The sequence below is a fragment of the Phyllobates terribilis genome, unplaced genomic scaffold, assembly GCF_046119375.1.
Source record: "Phyllobates terribilis strain yellow unplaced genomic scaffold, ASM4611937v1 Scaffold_12__6_contigs__length_324123572, whole genome shotgun sequence".
Taxonomy (NCBI): domain Eukaryota; kingdom Metazoa; phylum Chordata; class Amphibia; order Anura; family Dendrobatidae; genus Phyllobates; species Phyllobates terribilis.
The window spans coordinates 75,983,954-76,000,765 of NW_027362772.1; the positions used below are offsets into that span (position 1 = coordinate 75,983,954).

Genomic DNA, 16,812 nt, shown 5'->3' on the forward strand with positions numbered 1-16,812 from the left:
ATATGTCAGAGGAACTCTCTTATTGGTGGACCTTACAAGATGTTCGACTATATCCTTTTGGGTCGGCATAAGTGACACAAGATTACTTGCTTTGAAAAATAAGCATGATTTTGTGATATTCTGTCAAGAGATGTTTATACTATGTGTCTGTATGTGGCTAGACAGTGGTTGAGATGTGGAGTGCAGCCAGTCAACGATTTTGCTATCATGACTTAATTCTTTGCTGAATTTGTTTTGTCGAAAATTGGAATCATTGGCGAAATTCATGGAAAGGTAATAGTCTGTATATTCATAATCCTATATATGTTTGCCTCCAGCCTCTCACGATCCAGCTATGCGGTGTACATTGGGTAGCAGTCACTGTGGGTCCCCCTTTGATAAAAGAAGAGCATATTTAGCAGTAGGGCACCTCAAATCTTCGAAGCACAGTGTTCCTCAGTGATTCTTTTTTGTTGCCTCAGCTTTTTTTTAGGTGTTCCACAGTCAACAATTGACAATAACGGGTTAACTATGAAGCCTCTGGAGAAATACATGGAAACCCAACAGAAGTCAAACTGGCATGATGTTTCCTAGTGCGATTGGTGGTGGTCAACCAACAGACAGCCCTAGCAAAATGCAATCAGTGCAAGGGATTGTTTCATGTTTTCTTCAGGAGCGCACTGCTCCCCAGCCTCCAGGCTTCATGTTTGCCTGGGGGCTAGTGCGCTCCTGACGATTGACAGTTTGAAACGACTGCATGGCTGCATGGCTGAGCCATTGGTCCAAAATATTCACTCTCAGATACTACAAGCAAAGGCCGCTGTTACGCACGCAAGGTGGTGCACGTGGCTTGTGGGCCCACTGTGCCACGGGTCCAGGCTTACCTAGGAGGGGCGTAGCTAAGTGGCTCCCTGTTGTTCAATAGAGCTCCTAATGGTGGGGTCAGGCTTGAGCTGCAGCTTGCCACCAGGTGCCACTCCTAGGCAGTCCCCGATACTGCAGCTGCTGACCTCAGAGGTCAGGTACTCAGACACGGAAAGGACTTAGGCTCCGTTCAGACTACTAGGTTCAGGATCCACGGGTAGAACGGTTACTGACACGGAGACACAGATAGGGCTGATTCGGAGACTGTTAGGACAGTCCGGATACATGGAATACTTGGATAGGCAAGTGTTCAGAGAAATGGGACTCGAATACTGATTCAAGGACTAGCCGCACACAGACCGGGGGACGAGATTCAGTCACTGGACACTCTAGTACCAGGGACTATGAGTTCAAGACTGGGCTCACAAAGACCAGGGACTTTGGCTACAGGACTGGCCACACAAGGACCAGGGACTTCGGATTCAGGACACTGGCCAAACCAGGACAGGGGTTTGGGTTTAGGGCACAGGCCAAGAAGGAAGGAAGCAGGAAGCACGCCGCACATCCGGGGCGGTGAGTATGCTGGCATCCCTGCATGGAGGGGTAAGAGGAACCATGCAGGGGTGCTGGCAATAGCGTTACATCCGCTTTGCCTCTACAGGATCAGGGTCACTAAACTTAGCTGGAAACAGTGATCCAGCTGGCTTCACAGCAGTGCTTGCAAGCTGTACAGCAAAGAGCTTGTAAGTGCACACTCTTTACCTAGGAAACCTTGCCGGTAACTTTGGCAACAAGCTGTACACAATAGAACTTCAAATCCCACAATTCTTGAGAACGGAGGGGATTTTAAAAGGGAAAATTGCAGCATTGCCTGTTTGGAATTTTGCCCATTTAATAAGATTAGACAACCCCTTTAAAGATTAAGCATACAGTATATATCCAGACATATGTTTGTCACGTTATCAGTACAACTGAGAACCTGAGTATATTAGTTCCCAGAATCCCTATGTACCATTAGAATCCCTAATTGTGCGCTTCCATTATCCTTTTCAGCTTAGTACTTAGTATTCTCCAGTTCACTGAAGCAGTGGAGTAATGCACTAAAACAGGTATCTTCCCCACAGGAGACCGGAGACAGAAAAGAATCGGCAATCAAACTATAACTCATAGATGTATTATGTAACGGTGCAAAATCTGCAGGTAGTAAAATCTCCATGTGTAGCTGTAAAGGTGCCAACTGCGGTGAGGAGAAAATATTTGTTTTTGATCTATTCTTTCATTATTTAGCTCCATGTAGCATTTTTAACAGTGGATTTCCTAGAGATTCCTGACTGTCAAATAAGGCAAATCATGGTAGGTTTGAACCTAACATGGTAGGAAAAAATATTTGTCAGGCTGCAAGATTTCTGCAGCTTGCGAACGTCAATCTGGAAACCTCTGCTACCTGTCTGCTGTCTCCAGACTTCTACTACCTGCCTGCGGCCTCCAGAATCTGTTACCTGTCTGTGGTTTCTAGGACATCACCTACTTGCCTGCATCCTCCAGACTTCTGCTACCTGCCTGCAGCTTCAAGAATCTCTGCTACCTGTCTTCAGTCTCCATGACCTCTGCTACTTTTCTGAAGCCTTCAGAACCTCTCCTACCTGTCTGCAGTCTCCAGGACCTCTGCTACCTGTCTGTGGTCTCCAGAACCTCATCTAATTTCCTGTGTCCTCCAAACTTCTGCTACCTGCCTGCAGCTTCCAGAATCTCTACTACCTTTTTGTGGTGTCCATGACCTCTGCTGCTTGTCTGAAGCCTCCAGAACCTCTCCTACCTGTATGCGGTCTCCAGGACTTCTGCTTCCTGCCTGCATCCTCCAGACTTCTGCTACCTGCCTGCAGCTTCCAAAATCTCTGCTACCTGTCTGCAGTCTTCAGAATCTCTGCTACCTGTCTGCGGTCTCCAGGACCTCTGCTTCCTGTCTGCGGTCTCCAGGACTTCTGCTACCTGTCTTTGGTCTCCAGGATCTCTGCTACCTGTCTGCGGTCTCCGGACCTCTGCTACCTGTTCCTGGTCACCTGTACCTTTGCTTATTGTCTGCTGTCTCCGGACATCTGCTACCTATCTTCGGTCTCCAGGACCTCTGCTACCTGTTTGTGGTCTCCAGGACCTCTGCTACCTGTTCCCCGTGAGAAGACACATCCATGATTTTTTTAGCCTTTTCGATGTCTAAACAATGTTCACGAGTCCTAATTTTTAATTCTCTACTAGTGAGTCCTATGTAAATCTTATTACACGGGCACTCGGCCTGATAAATGACCCCCTTCGTGGAGCATGTAATATGGTATCTGATGTCATATACTCGTGTGCCATCATGATTTTTAAAATTTTTTGTTTTTATCAGATTAGCGCAAGCCTTACAAAGCCCACAAGGGAAAAAGCCAGGATTATCATGGATGTCTTTGTGGCCAGTGCGAGGGTCAAAATGACTATGTACCAAGATATCACCTAAGTTCCGTGACCGTTTTGCAACAATGGATGGGTTGGATGTCAAGATTTCTCTTCATACTGGATCTGTAAATAAGATTTTCCAGTGTTCTCTTATTATCTACTTGAATCCATCCCATTGATCATGAAAGGTTGTTATAAAACGTACCTGGTTCTTGTCAGTATTCTGTTTACGGGTAGGTGCATTCTGATATAACAAAACCTCTCTTGACGTTGCTTTGGCTCGTTGATAATTGCATTTAATACTTCTGTGGCTATACCCTCTCTCTTTAAAGCGTTCAGACAATTCTCTCGATTGGGATTCAAATTGGACAGTCTCAGAGCAGATTCACTTTATCCTCAGAAAATGTCCGACAGGGATACCATCAATTGTAGGTCGAGGATGAGATGAGGTTGCATGTAAAAGAGCGTTTGTTGCTGTGGATTTGCGAAAAACAGATGTTGAGATGTAACCATCTGGATTTGTAGAAATAAGAATGTCAAGAAATTCCACTGATCTACCAAATTTATAAGTTAATCTAATATTACTATCATTATCATTTAATTGTCTCATCAAGGTTTGTAACTCATCCACCGATCCCTCCCATATAAATAGGATATCATCAATGTATCATATCCAATTTTGGATCTTGTTGATCCCCACAATGAGTCATCCTGAAAGATCTCCCGCTCCCATTGACCCAAAAAAAGATTTGCATACGAGGGGGTACAAGAGGCCCCCATCACGGTTCCCTAAAACTGCAAAAAAATCTTTTTGTTAAATGCAAATACATTATGGGTCAATGCGAACTCCAACAGAGTTAGAATCAATTTGGCCATAGGTTGTTCAATATTACTGGATTGTAGAAACCATTTGACTGCACTCAGCCCGTCCGTATGTTTAATCGATGTATATAATGCCTCTATATCTGCTGTTACCAACATCATATTTTCAGACAGAAAAATATTGTCTAAGCTTTTGAGAACACTAGTAGAGCCTTTTATGTATGATGGCAACTCTGACACAAGTGGCTTCAGATAATAATCCACTATTTTGCAAATAACCTCACTTAGGCTCTCATTCCCAGAGACTATTGGTCTCCCAGGGGGATCTATGGCATTTTTATGGACCTTTGGAATCAAGTATAAAGTTGCCAATTTTGGATGTAGGTTTTTATACAATTCCAATAATCTCTTAGGAACGACGTGGTCCTCAAAGGCTTCTGCTAGAATATTAAGGAGGTCAGCATGAAATTTGGATGTGGGGTTATGAGTTAGTTGTTTATAACAACCAGGTTCATCCAATAATTTTTTGGCTTGGCTTAAATACATTGTGTTTGGCCAAACAACAATGTTGCCCCCTTTATCGGCCATTTTGAAGACCACGTCACTCCATTGTTCCAATTCTTCCAATGGCTCCCTCTCCTTCACATTTAGATTCGATCTTCCTCTAGATTTTTTAGCTGCTAATTCTTCTATATTTTGTGAATATGTCAACTGCCGGTACCAATGTTAAAGCCGGAAATTTTTTGTTAAGACCCACCAGATGGGAGGGAAAAGTACTTACATCTGGATTATTTTCTTCCGCCAATGATTCTAACACTTCCAAGGCCTCTTTTTCTTCTCGAGATGGAAATAACTCATGTATATCAGGTTTGAAGTGGATTTTCTTTAAAACCAATTTTCGGGAGAAAAGATGAAGATCTTTTATCGCCGTGAACGAGTCTATGTGAGACGAAGGGGAAAATGTTAGACCTTTTTGTAAAACTGATATTTGTGTTTCTGTCAATATATGTGATGAGAGATTAATTACCTTTAGGGAATCACCCCTATAATTTTTACTGTACTGTCTCTCATACGACTTGTTAGTATGTTGTTGTCTTGTCTTAGGACCCGAATCCGATTCTGCCCCTGATTCAACTCCCTCTTGCAAAGAGGAAAGGGATTGGGTGGATGAGTTCCTTGATAAATCTCTCTTAAAGCTGGCTTTTCTCATTTGCCAGCAGAAATTTTTTTTCAGTTTGGTAGTCATTGAGATCACGTTCATATTTCTTATGTTTGTCCATACTAATATTTTTCTCCCATTTCTCAAAATCTCTTTCCAAATCAAGCAGCATTTTTTGAAACTCCTCGTCTTTCATATCTTGCTGCAAACTTTTTTGTAAATTTTCAATCTCATCCTCAACCTTTTTTATTGTGGTTGTATTTTTCTCAATAATTATTTTAATGAATTCTAGTGAACATGTGTTAGCTTCTTGAATCCATCTCTGCACCAAAATCTCATCTTCCAAGTCAAAGGTTGGATATGTTTGAATTCTTAGGCCTCTAGGGATGATCTTTTGTTCAATATAATTTTCCAAAGAAATTTTTGTCCACCATATTTTGGTCTCTTTATAAAGAAGATTTTTATATTTTTTTATTGTATCATGACTGGAATTAAAAACATGACACGATCGTACATTAGTTCCTTTTCTGAAAATATTAGATGCCGTGGTCAACCAGGAATTTTCTCTGGCTTTGAAATCCATATGGGAGGACTATCTGTTTAAACAACAGCAAAAACTGGTAATTTATTATCAAAAGACGTCCAAACTATATCATTTAGCACTTCCAAATTATATTAATACACCATACTCATTGGGTACTAATCTTCCCCGCCGAGTTTAAGAAGTGACACACATATCCTTCATAAAAATATACATTTTATTATAGAATTTAAAACCAATAAAATAGAAAACTTCAACTGCCTGCTGCTCCAATGCCCGTGGCCTGTATGCCCACTCGGACCTTCGGTTTTGAGAATCCACCACACCAAGTGAGCCTAACACTTGTACTGTGACACATGGATGTGTGAATATAGCCTTACCCTTTTCGAAAATTAGGATGGAAACCAATCAGTGATTCCATCTCACAATTAGACCGGAGATCATAGGAAGAGCTCTTAGAAGCTGCACAGTTTTAGGTGCTAAGAAATAGTACTTTAGTTAATTGCTTTTAGCTATCACTTGTAAATTCTCCGGAGACACAGAAACAATCATTCTGCACAGAATTGTGTTCCTTGTGCATATTAGGGTGATGATTCTTTTTGTTCCAGGTGGACACTCGTGAGCATCCCCTGGGCTATGCTTCCAATGCATTGGTACCCGTGCCGCCTGTTCTGTGTGCAGTCTGTTCTTAATCAATAGGTTATCACTCACAGAAAACACTTCCTCTGATCCTAACATTGATTGCTTAACCATAAGCTTTGGAGTGCTACATTGATATGGAAGCTACGTCCTCACCAAGCTATCCCTCAATGGGAAACAATTAGATGAGATTCTCCATTCTGCAGGAATTGTGTCCTATGTGTTATATCACCTGACCACCAGGTACACCAAATGTATATATATCCCTTAAAATTAGTGGTGGACAGTGTGCTTAAAGGAGTTGTTTATAGAAATGAAAAAAATTTCTGAAATTCGCTCAATTTTGCCGGTAGATTTGTTTTTGTCCAAATAAAATCAGTCTGAATTGAAAGTGTTGCGCTTGTCATAAAAAAAAAACGTTCATTGGACAGCTCCAGACCCCAATGCTTAACAAATGAAGGTCTCATAAGGAATTAAAATAAGAAAATACACTGTACTCACCCAGGCCCTCCCCTGTTATTACGTTGCCTCCGCCAGAGTTTCACAGTACTTTGGTCGTTGGTTCTTCCAACACTATTTCGTCACTGAAGCCAGTGATTGACTATATCAATGACGCATGCTGTCTCCGACATAGTCACTTGAGTCCAATAACTGGGAGCACCAGAAGAACTGGTGTAAAGACAGATGAATATAATTATATTTTAACTTCTTCCCTGCACTCAAAAGAAGACAGTAAAATAGTGGCTGGATAGCCGGCATTTTGCTGCATTCATAGAAATTGAATCCAAAAAATGTTGGATTCAAAATTTGGTGGTTACACATCAGAGTTCAGGGACAGAACTTGGTGGTTGAAGATCAGAGTTGAGGAAAAGAACTTAGCAGTTGCACATCAGAGTTGAGGGACAGAACTTTGTGGTTACCTATAGAACTAAGGGACAGAACTTGGAGATTACACGTGTAATTTGAGGTACAGAACTTGGCGATTAGACATCTTAGTTGAAGGACAGAACTTCGCTGCTACGTATAAGAGCTGAAGGACATAAGTTGGCGGTTACACAACAAAGTTAAAGGACAAAAGTTGATGATTACACATCAATATTGAGGAACAGAACTTGGCAGTTACATATCACAGTTAAGGGACACAACTTGGTGATTACACATCAGAGTTAAGGTACAGAACTTGGTTATTACACATCAATGTTGAGGAACAGAACTTGGAGGTTACATATCCTAGTTGAAGGACAAAACTTCGCAGTTGCATATAAGAGTTAAGAGACAGAACTTTGCTGGCACACATCTTAGTTGAGGGACAGAACTTGGTTGTTACACATCATAATTGAGGCACAGAACTTGGCAATTAGTCATCAGACTTGAGGGACAGAACTTGGCGGTTAGTCATCAGAGTTGAGGGACAGAACTTGGTGGTTACATATCATAGTTGAGGAACAGAACTTCCCGGTTACACATCAAAGTTGAGGGACAGAACTTGGCTGTTACCAGCTGCAAAAAGGACACAGTCTCAGGACAGGTCACAGTATAATTCATAACAGGACATTAAGGGGCTGGCAATGTCACTCAAATCATGGTGTTTTGTGTTGAACTCACCCACAATACAGACTATAGACTGGATGTGGCTCACAACGCTTGTAATAGTCAGAAGTCAGACCACAAATTCACTAAGCATCTGGTTTAGCAGGCCCAATATACATATAAATATATATATATATATATATATATATATATATATATATATATATATATATATATATATATATACTAAGTTTTTACTATCCAGAGTAGGTACATGGTGCAAACAGCTCTTCCAAACTCCTTCATTAGATGTTAGGGTCACTATCTATCGATTGCAGGTCCAACTCCATCCACTAACCCTCCTCACTGCTAGTAATTCTGGACAGGTGTTCCTTATCTGGAGGACCCTTTTCTCAGTGTACTCACAAGCTGACCTTACCATTGTCTGGTGATCTGAACACTAGGTGGGCTCAGCTTTATATAACTTGTTCTACCTAGAACTGAGTATTGTAGCTCAATGCTTCAACCTACATATATAAATGCAATGAACCATTGGTAAATTTTAAACGTGCAGTACTTGCAATAAAGTGGAGTTAATCAGTATGTTTTCAATCAGATATGTTCCTTTTGTGCTCTCTGCTGGGTTAATACCAAGAAGGTCATGAGCTCCTGGTAAGAAGACAGGTTTTCATATTCTATTTGCATAGAGACAATAATTTCCTGCCAGGAGACTCAGCACTGTGTCTGAAGAATGACTTTTAAATGAACAGTAATGATAGATTTCTATGAGCTTCATAAATGTTAATATTGACTCAAGATGAGTAGAATTTACATTTTCATTTTACTTTTGTAGAGTGAATTGTTTTATTTATATAGCAATTTTGCTTTTCAGAGGGGGAACTCCATCTTGAAGAAAGATGCAAGATGGCAATAAGGAAAATGGGTTGTCTTCACTGTCAGAATGGAGGGTTACTGAGACAACTAGACAAGGATATGTGACAAACCTATGACAGGTGGGGTTCGACTGATGAAACCCCTACTGATTCTAAAAATGGGGTCTCATTACCCCTATGTGAATGAAGTAGTAGTACACATGCATGACAACAACTCGATATACTGCCAATGGAAGCAGTGGTCACGGATGCACACCACTACTCCATTCACACATCTTTTGGACTCTCACTGTTGGGATCAGTTGAGGTTTCAGGAGTTGGACTCTCACAGATCATATCACCTTTCCACAGGACATGTTGTTCATGGACTAACCACTTTATGGAGAGGTGGCCCAGTTGATGGTCTTTTTTCATGCCTGTTCTCAAAAAAGCATTGTTTGTAAAGGAGAGATGGACCTTTAAGTTCCCACACCAGACATATTGGACAGAGAGAACTTTTGGACCCCTTTAGGTTACGGGTCTCAGGTGAACCCGGAACTTTTGCACTTTTATGGTTCTGCCCCAATAGTGAAGCGTCCCGGAATATGCAGTACCTGATATCTGGCTTTTTCATTGTACTTTGTGGTAAGATCTACTTGTTGTATTAGCATTCAGTAGTAGGGGGTCAATAAATCTCTCACTTGATTACTTATTGTGAATGAGCTATATGGTTGGCTTTATCTCTGTAAGTCATTGTGACCTTGACCAGCATAATTGTGATTCAGTCCATTGTTCATATTCCTACTAACTCCCGTTAACCTTTTCTTCCAGATGTCTCTGTCAGTCTCTTATCAGTCATTGTCACCTTCTGTGGAATAGTTCTCCTTGGAGTCTTGCTCTTTGTCTCTTGGAAGTTATGTTGGATTCCATGGAGGGACAAAGGTTCAACTCAGAAGAAGGATCATGGACACCATGGCCACCTCCACCATTCCCACTATGGAGACTTATTGGTGGAACGTGTGGAGCTTGGACAGGAGATGCCGGAACGTTCTTATTTAGACATGGACTCTTATCCAGAAGCCAACATTAAAATAAGTCAGACATCTCCTGACATACCAGTTGACAGCCAAGGTGTGGCCAAGGAATCTCAGATGCCTTATGCACAGTCACACCAGCAAGTGGCTAATATTGCTCCGACAACAAGGTAAGAATCCTATATTTCACCGGTTGCCTTGCTCCTCAGACGTTACACGTGAGTTTGTAGGTTGTTTTAATATGTACTTACATGCTCATACACAAACTTTATGAATGGCCCTTGTACGGAGGCACAGTGTTACACTATTGACACATTGGCTCTATTTTGTTTGCCATTTGGTGCCTCTAGGGTAGAACATTGTCATAACATGAAATGCATCGGAGCATGCCACAATTTTTGGAATCTGGAACACATGGATGGCATCTACGTGCTGTCCAGTTTTTTCAAGGCTGCTTTGATTTCAAAAAGATGATTTTGATTTGCAAATTTTTTTATTGATTTTTGCAAAAACATTTATTTTTTCCTTGTTCCTCATGACAGTCTAATGTGTATGGGGTTCTCTCGACTCTTACCCAACAGATGATGTAAGGACTGCCAATCCTTTGGTTCTTGAGGAATCGGGCAGTGGCTCTCTTGTAGAGAACACAGGAGTGAGCTTCCCTGTGTATGGTGGAGTCAGGAGAGATAGCTGCCGCCCAAATGATTGGAAAAATGTATTCGGCTGAGAACTATATATTGTGTTTGAGGATCCTTAAGCCCCCCATACACATTAGACTAACATCAGCCTCACCTGCCAATATGAATGGGTTCAGGTGACATTTTTATGTATATGGGGGTGCTGAGGAGTTGTCGATCGGGCATGTCCGATGTTGTTTTGTTCTCCCAAAGAGAAGCCGCCAGCACATGTTACACACATATCTCTGGTATTCCGAGCTCTGCTTCTTTCTCCTCGGTTCGCTGCCCTCTGTTGTGCTCCACATTGGGTTTTGCAGGTTTCCCGCTGTGGCTTAGTGATGTCATTTCCATGATCCCATTTAAGGCCCATTAGGACACACACCAGTTTCTAACGATTGTGATTCAAGACTCTAGTTTGGTGTACTCCATCTCCTGGGCATACCATGCATAACCTGCTTTTTTCCCTATTGACTTCACTTCATCCTACCCCTCTCTCAAGACTCTTATGTGTGCCACAACCTCGCTCACCATGATATCCTGCTGGCTGCACCAATGCCCGTGATCAGTGGACCTGGGGCTTAGTGGTTCCACTTCCCAAGGTGAACCTAACACCAAAGATGTCAGCTGGCAACATTCTCATAGAGAGCACAGGACGAATGCTCCTGTGTATGGGAGACACAGTGGAGACGGCTTACAGCAATCTACTGTGCATTGCTCGGCCAACAGCTATCTATTGTGTATGGAGACCCTTAGTCTTGTTTAAGACCCAGATGAACAGATCAAATTGCTCTGCAGTTGACTTTTACAACAGAACCAACCATAGTCCTGACCAGCAAACCTTCCAACCAACCAGATTGATGGATCACCATTGGTTCCTCTGGTCATTGATATACAGATTTGCCAATCAAAGCAAGATAATCAAGCAATTTCTATGCTTTCGTTGGCCTTAATGATATATTCCAATGTTTCTATTTATGTGCTGACCTTCTTCTACCCCCCTCCTATAATATCCGTTAATAGTTACGCTACATCTCCCAGTAGAATTCCTCTCCGCACATGAGCTTATTTTCTTAGTAAGTTTTTGGCCGCTCTCTCGCTTTGGCACGGTTTTGAGTTCACCGCACAAATATAAAATTAAATATACAGCACTTTTATTACTGGACCTCTGGGAGACTTTTGAAAGTCTCTCTTAATTTGAAGAGTTTCATTGACTTCTCTTGTATAAAACGATAGATGTAATTCCATGGCTGGATAATTATCTGTCCACTGGCTCCTTCTTATTAATTCTCATTAGCTTTATACATCTTCAGAAAATAATGTTAACTTTTGTTGCACAGTGTGTTTTTATAAAATATTCACTCCTCCAAAGGAAGAATACATTTTATATAATTATTATACACATAAGCGTACTGATCCGGATACACTGGCAATGTGATTATTACCGGGATGTAGCTCGCTAATAGTCCTTCACTATTCAGCCAATGCATTTTATCTTACAATTTTATGCTTCGATCATGTCGGGGAAGTCTTTGTTTCTTGAACCATTTCTGATTTTTAGACTGCAACATCTCGGATACTTAATTAAAAGTATCATAGCTTTGGGCCCAAAGATCCCTGGGTATATGGAATGGTATAAAGCATGTGTGACCACCACTATAGACAGTGAGTGGACCAGTGGTTGTACATGCTCACTAAAGAGCCATTCACGAAGGGCACTTTGGGTACTGTTGTTCTTGGAGTCGGTGGAGGTTTCTTCAGTCAACCCTGCAGCAATCATACATTTATTGCCTATCTATCTCTCCAGACCCAGAGAATAATAAACATAGGATGTAACAAAATTTAAATTAATTTATTGTTATTATTTTATTGTTATTATTTAAAAATTAAATGAATTTATTATTAAATGAATCACCTTTCCACTTTCCTACCCTGCTTCCGCTGCCCACCATCTGATGCTCCTCACCTCCTCTCGGGTATTACTATGCAATAATCACTGTGCGTCACACTTATCTATCCCGCTTCCACAGCCCACTGTTTGATGCTCCTTACCTCTTTTCTAGTCTTCCTGTGCAATAATCACCATGCGTGACACTTACCTGTCCCGCTTCCGCAGCCCACCGTCTGATGCTCCTTACCTCTTTTCTATTCTTCCTGTGCAATAATCACCATTCGTCACACTTACCTGTCCCGCTTCCGCAGCCCCCCGTTTGATGCTCCTTACCTCTTTTTCTAGTCTTCCTGTGCAATAATCACCATATTTCACACTTACCTGTCCCGCTTCCACAGCCCACCGATTGATGATGCTTACCCCTCTTTTAGTCTTCCTGTGCAATAATCACCATACGTCACACTTACCTGTCCGGCTTCCACAGCCCACCGTTTGATGCTCCTTACCTCTTTTCTAATCTTCCTGTGCAATAATCACCATGCGTCACACTTACCTGTCCCCACACTTACCTGTCCCGCTTCCACAGCCCACCGTTTGATGCTCCTTACCTCTTTTCTAGTCTTCCTGTGCAATAATCACCATACGTCACACTTACTGTCCCCACACTTACCTGTCCCGCTTCCACAGCCCACCTTTTGATGCTCCTTACCTCTTTTCTAGTCTTCCTGTGCAATAATCACCATGCGTCACACTTACCTTTCCCCACACTTACCTGTCCTGCTTCCACAGCCCACCGTCGGATGCTCCTTACCTCTTTTCTAGTCTTCCTGTGCAATAATCACCATGCGTCACACTTACCTGTCCCGCTTCCACAGCCCACCTTTTGATGCTCCTTACCTCTCTTCTAGTCTTCCTGTGCAATAATCACCATGCGTCACACTTTTCTGTCCTGCTTCCGCAGCCCACTGTCGGATGCTCCTCACCTCTTCTCTGGTCTTCCTATGCAATAATCACCTTTCCTCAAACTTACCTGTCCTGCTTTCACAGCCCACCGTCTGATGTTCCTGACCTCCTCTTGGGTCTTTCCATGCAATAATCACCATGTGCCACACTTGCTTTCCTGCTTCCACAGCCCACTGTCTGGTGCTCCTCACCTCCTCTCAGGTCTTCCTATGCAACATGCCCCACTCTACTACTGCCGAATAGGACTCACACTTCACAACAACATGACTTCATGATCTGTGTTGCCCAAGGTCTTGTCAGTGCCACAGGTGATGCGTGTTGTGGTTTCATGACGCACATGAGACGTATTGCCCCAAGTGATAACTAGACCTTGAATTACACTCATTATAATGTCATGGCATCATGTCCTCTGAGGCTTGCTCGGGGTCAAAAGGACGTGAGAAGAGTTACAGAGCACCAGATGGCGGGCTGTCGCAGATGTGAATTTTTTATTTTTTTTTCACCATTTTGTTCACTTCAATTTGGCAGAACGGCGGCCTCCTGGATTCACACAAAGCACATTTCCAAAAATTCCAATTTTGGAAAATTTAAATTTTTACAAAATTTGAGGTGAATTCAATTATCTTGCTGCAAGGCTTATTAAAGGGTCAGCAACTGATAGACAATTTTCTTCCTTATGGAGGAGAGCTAATTTGGATATATATTTCTGGTACATGCATATGGTGCCCTCTGGTGATCTTTGAAGTCCTTCTAGGAATGGCCAATGAAGAAAATGTTTCTAATGCCCTGACTCTTTTTGTCAACGATGGATGATAGCAGAAATCTATCTGTAGCCCTGTTCCAAGTGGGTGTTCACTTAAGCTGGGTTCACATGTGACTGTGATTCATTTTTGTGCTGTGATTTTTCAAACACACGGTGCATGGTTTTTACCTTGATTTTGGAAATTCGAGCCTAATTTCCCATAAAAAGGACATTAATAGGACACCAATGGGCACAATAACTAGTATGTAGCAACAGTATCTAGACTAGTCTTCCCAACCTGTAGCACTCCAGTTGTTGCAAAATAATATAACTTAGCATAAGTACAATTTAACTGTGGTTCATGGACCTGATTGCACTGGATATTGCTTTAGACTTAAAGTTTTTTTTCAGGCACACAGATTATTAAAATTATGTAAAGTTTATTAGAAATGAAGAAACTTCATAATTTACTTACTGTTAAAATTCTGTCCTGGTCTTGGTCTGTCACATGTGGTGATGTGACCTCCAGCTCTTTACTTCCTTCTACAGTCTGTCCTAAACGCAGAGTACAGAGGTTTCCTGTCTGTGCAGGAAGCACAGCTCTGAATGCAGGAGGCAGGACTCAGCCAGCAGCTCTCAGAGCACTGTGCTTTGAATTGTCTTGTTGCCAGATATCAGTGCCTGAGGGTATGTACAGTGAGGAAGGGAGAGCAGAAGCCCAGAGACAGTGCACTTTCACGGAGAAGAATAGCAAGTTGATCAACTAGTGACCAATGGTGATGGTGCAGTTCTAGATTATATTATAATAAATTAATCAATTATATGACTAATTTCTCCCCTAAATTACACTGAGCCAGTGTTATTAGCACTTGGAACATTATTGTCTGTACCATTACTAACTGCAGGAGAGTCTTAGGAGAGCACACAAGTTTGAGAAATGTTAGGAGGGAGAAATTGTGGGTAAAGATTTATCCAACTTGAGACTGTACAGGAGTCTCAGGATGGTGCTTTGTAGGAGGAGAAGGTAATAGTGTGAGAGCATGTGTGATATATCTACACGCTATACAATAGATAACTCACAATTGTCCAAATTGAAACTAAGACTTTAAAGGAGTTGTCCGCTACTCGGACAACCCCTTCTGAATGACTGTGTCTTCTTCCAGTAAAATAATAACACTTATACTCACCTCTGGTGCAGCCACCATTCCAACTGTGTCAGCACTAGCTCTCCCAGGACCAATCCATGTGACCATTCAGTGCTAGCTTCACTCTCCTCTCCTGTAGACATAATTAAGATCTGGAGAAAGTGAGAGCTGCTGCTGCTGTCTCACTTGCTCTGGATGTCTTGATTTGTTTCAAGGACGGTAGAGTGATGCCAGAGCTGGTTGCATTACAATGTATACCATGTAGATATGTCAAAAATGCTCACACACTCCCAAACTCAGTCTATGGCCACTCCATCTACAAAGCACCATCCTGAGACTCATGTACAGTCTCAAGATGGATAAATCGCTACCTACAATTTCTCCTTCCTAACATTCCTGGACAACCCCTTTTAAGGGTATGTAAACCATTGATACCCTTGTTTATATTTCAGTGGCTATTTAATTACAAGCAGATAAATGAGGGTCTGGGTCATGAGGTGTCATTGAACACACAAAAATCCCTCAAGAAGTGTGCATCTCAGGAGACAGGAATGCACAACTTATGCCTGAGTGTGGCCGCAATGCAGAGCATGAATATAATAGAAAGCCTGTTCACTTGTCAAGGGGTTTGTTAAGCGATCGGTGGGGGACTCAGGACACGGCCCCCCACCAATGTGCTTGCACTTAGAAGGGCATATATAAATGGTATCGAAGGTTTAATGAAATATATCTTTGCTTGTTGAATTTTGGCTCAGATTTCCAATAAAAGTTGAAATAGGAACATTCAGAAATAATTTGAAACTGTAAGTACTATATTAATGATAGACAGTGGTCTTATTAAACAGATTTCTAGCAAACCTCACAGGATAGGTGACAAATGTATGATTGCTGAGCACAGAGGTCCCAAAGTGTAATGTGTAAAGGGAGTGGTCGTGAGCATGTGCCACCAGCACTTTGGTAGACAGTCAGTGAAGACGTGGTCAGATATGTTCCCATCAGCTTCATACTTGTAGGGGTGTTCTCAAGACCGATGGGGGTCCCAGCAGTCAGATCCACAATGACCATACATTTATCATCTTGATTAATTTTGTTGTAGAACAATTTGTGCACCGATGTGTCCATCTCGTGACCAGAGCCGATGTTCATCCCTGTGGAGTAAATGACAAGTGGAGATCTTGAAATTAGAGTTGAGCTAAAGATCTTGATCCAGCCCCTCTTTGGTAGTCATTAGCCACTGGACTGGTCCACTGGGAGCCTCCTACTACCTCTAACATCCCCGGAGCCTCTTCTGATAAGCAGGCCACTGCAACATCATTTTGTTGTAGCAAAACACACCCATCACATCATGGTATCCTACTAATTAGAAGTGGTCCCGGGAGGATTTTTGCAGGGCTTTGGTGTGGCAAACATGGAATACCGACCTGGCCTCTAAACCTGGGTCCCGAAAATCATTTTCCTCAACTCTACTTGAATTGTTTTGGAAAATGTTTTGAAAAATTCTGTACGGTATAAAAAGATTTTATT

General features: G+C 42.0%; 1 protein-coding gene across 3 annotated transcripts in view; it reads left to right on the forward strand.

Moving 5' to 3' along the window:
* SYT3 (synaptotagmin 3) overlaps positions 1-16,812 on the forward strand; it is a 288,139-nt gene that overhangs the window by 166,372 nt on the left and 104,955 nt on the right. For all 3 annotated transcript variants that reach the window (XM_073655996.1, XM_073655997.1, XM_073655998.1), the window contains one exon: positions 9,671-10,043. In XM_073655996.1, the coding sequence (XP_073512097.1) occupies positions 9,671-10,043 (373 nt within the window). The remainder of the gene's footprint in view (positions 1-9,670; positions 10,044-16,812) is intronic.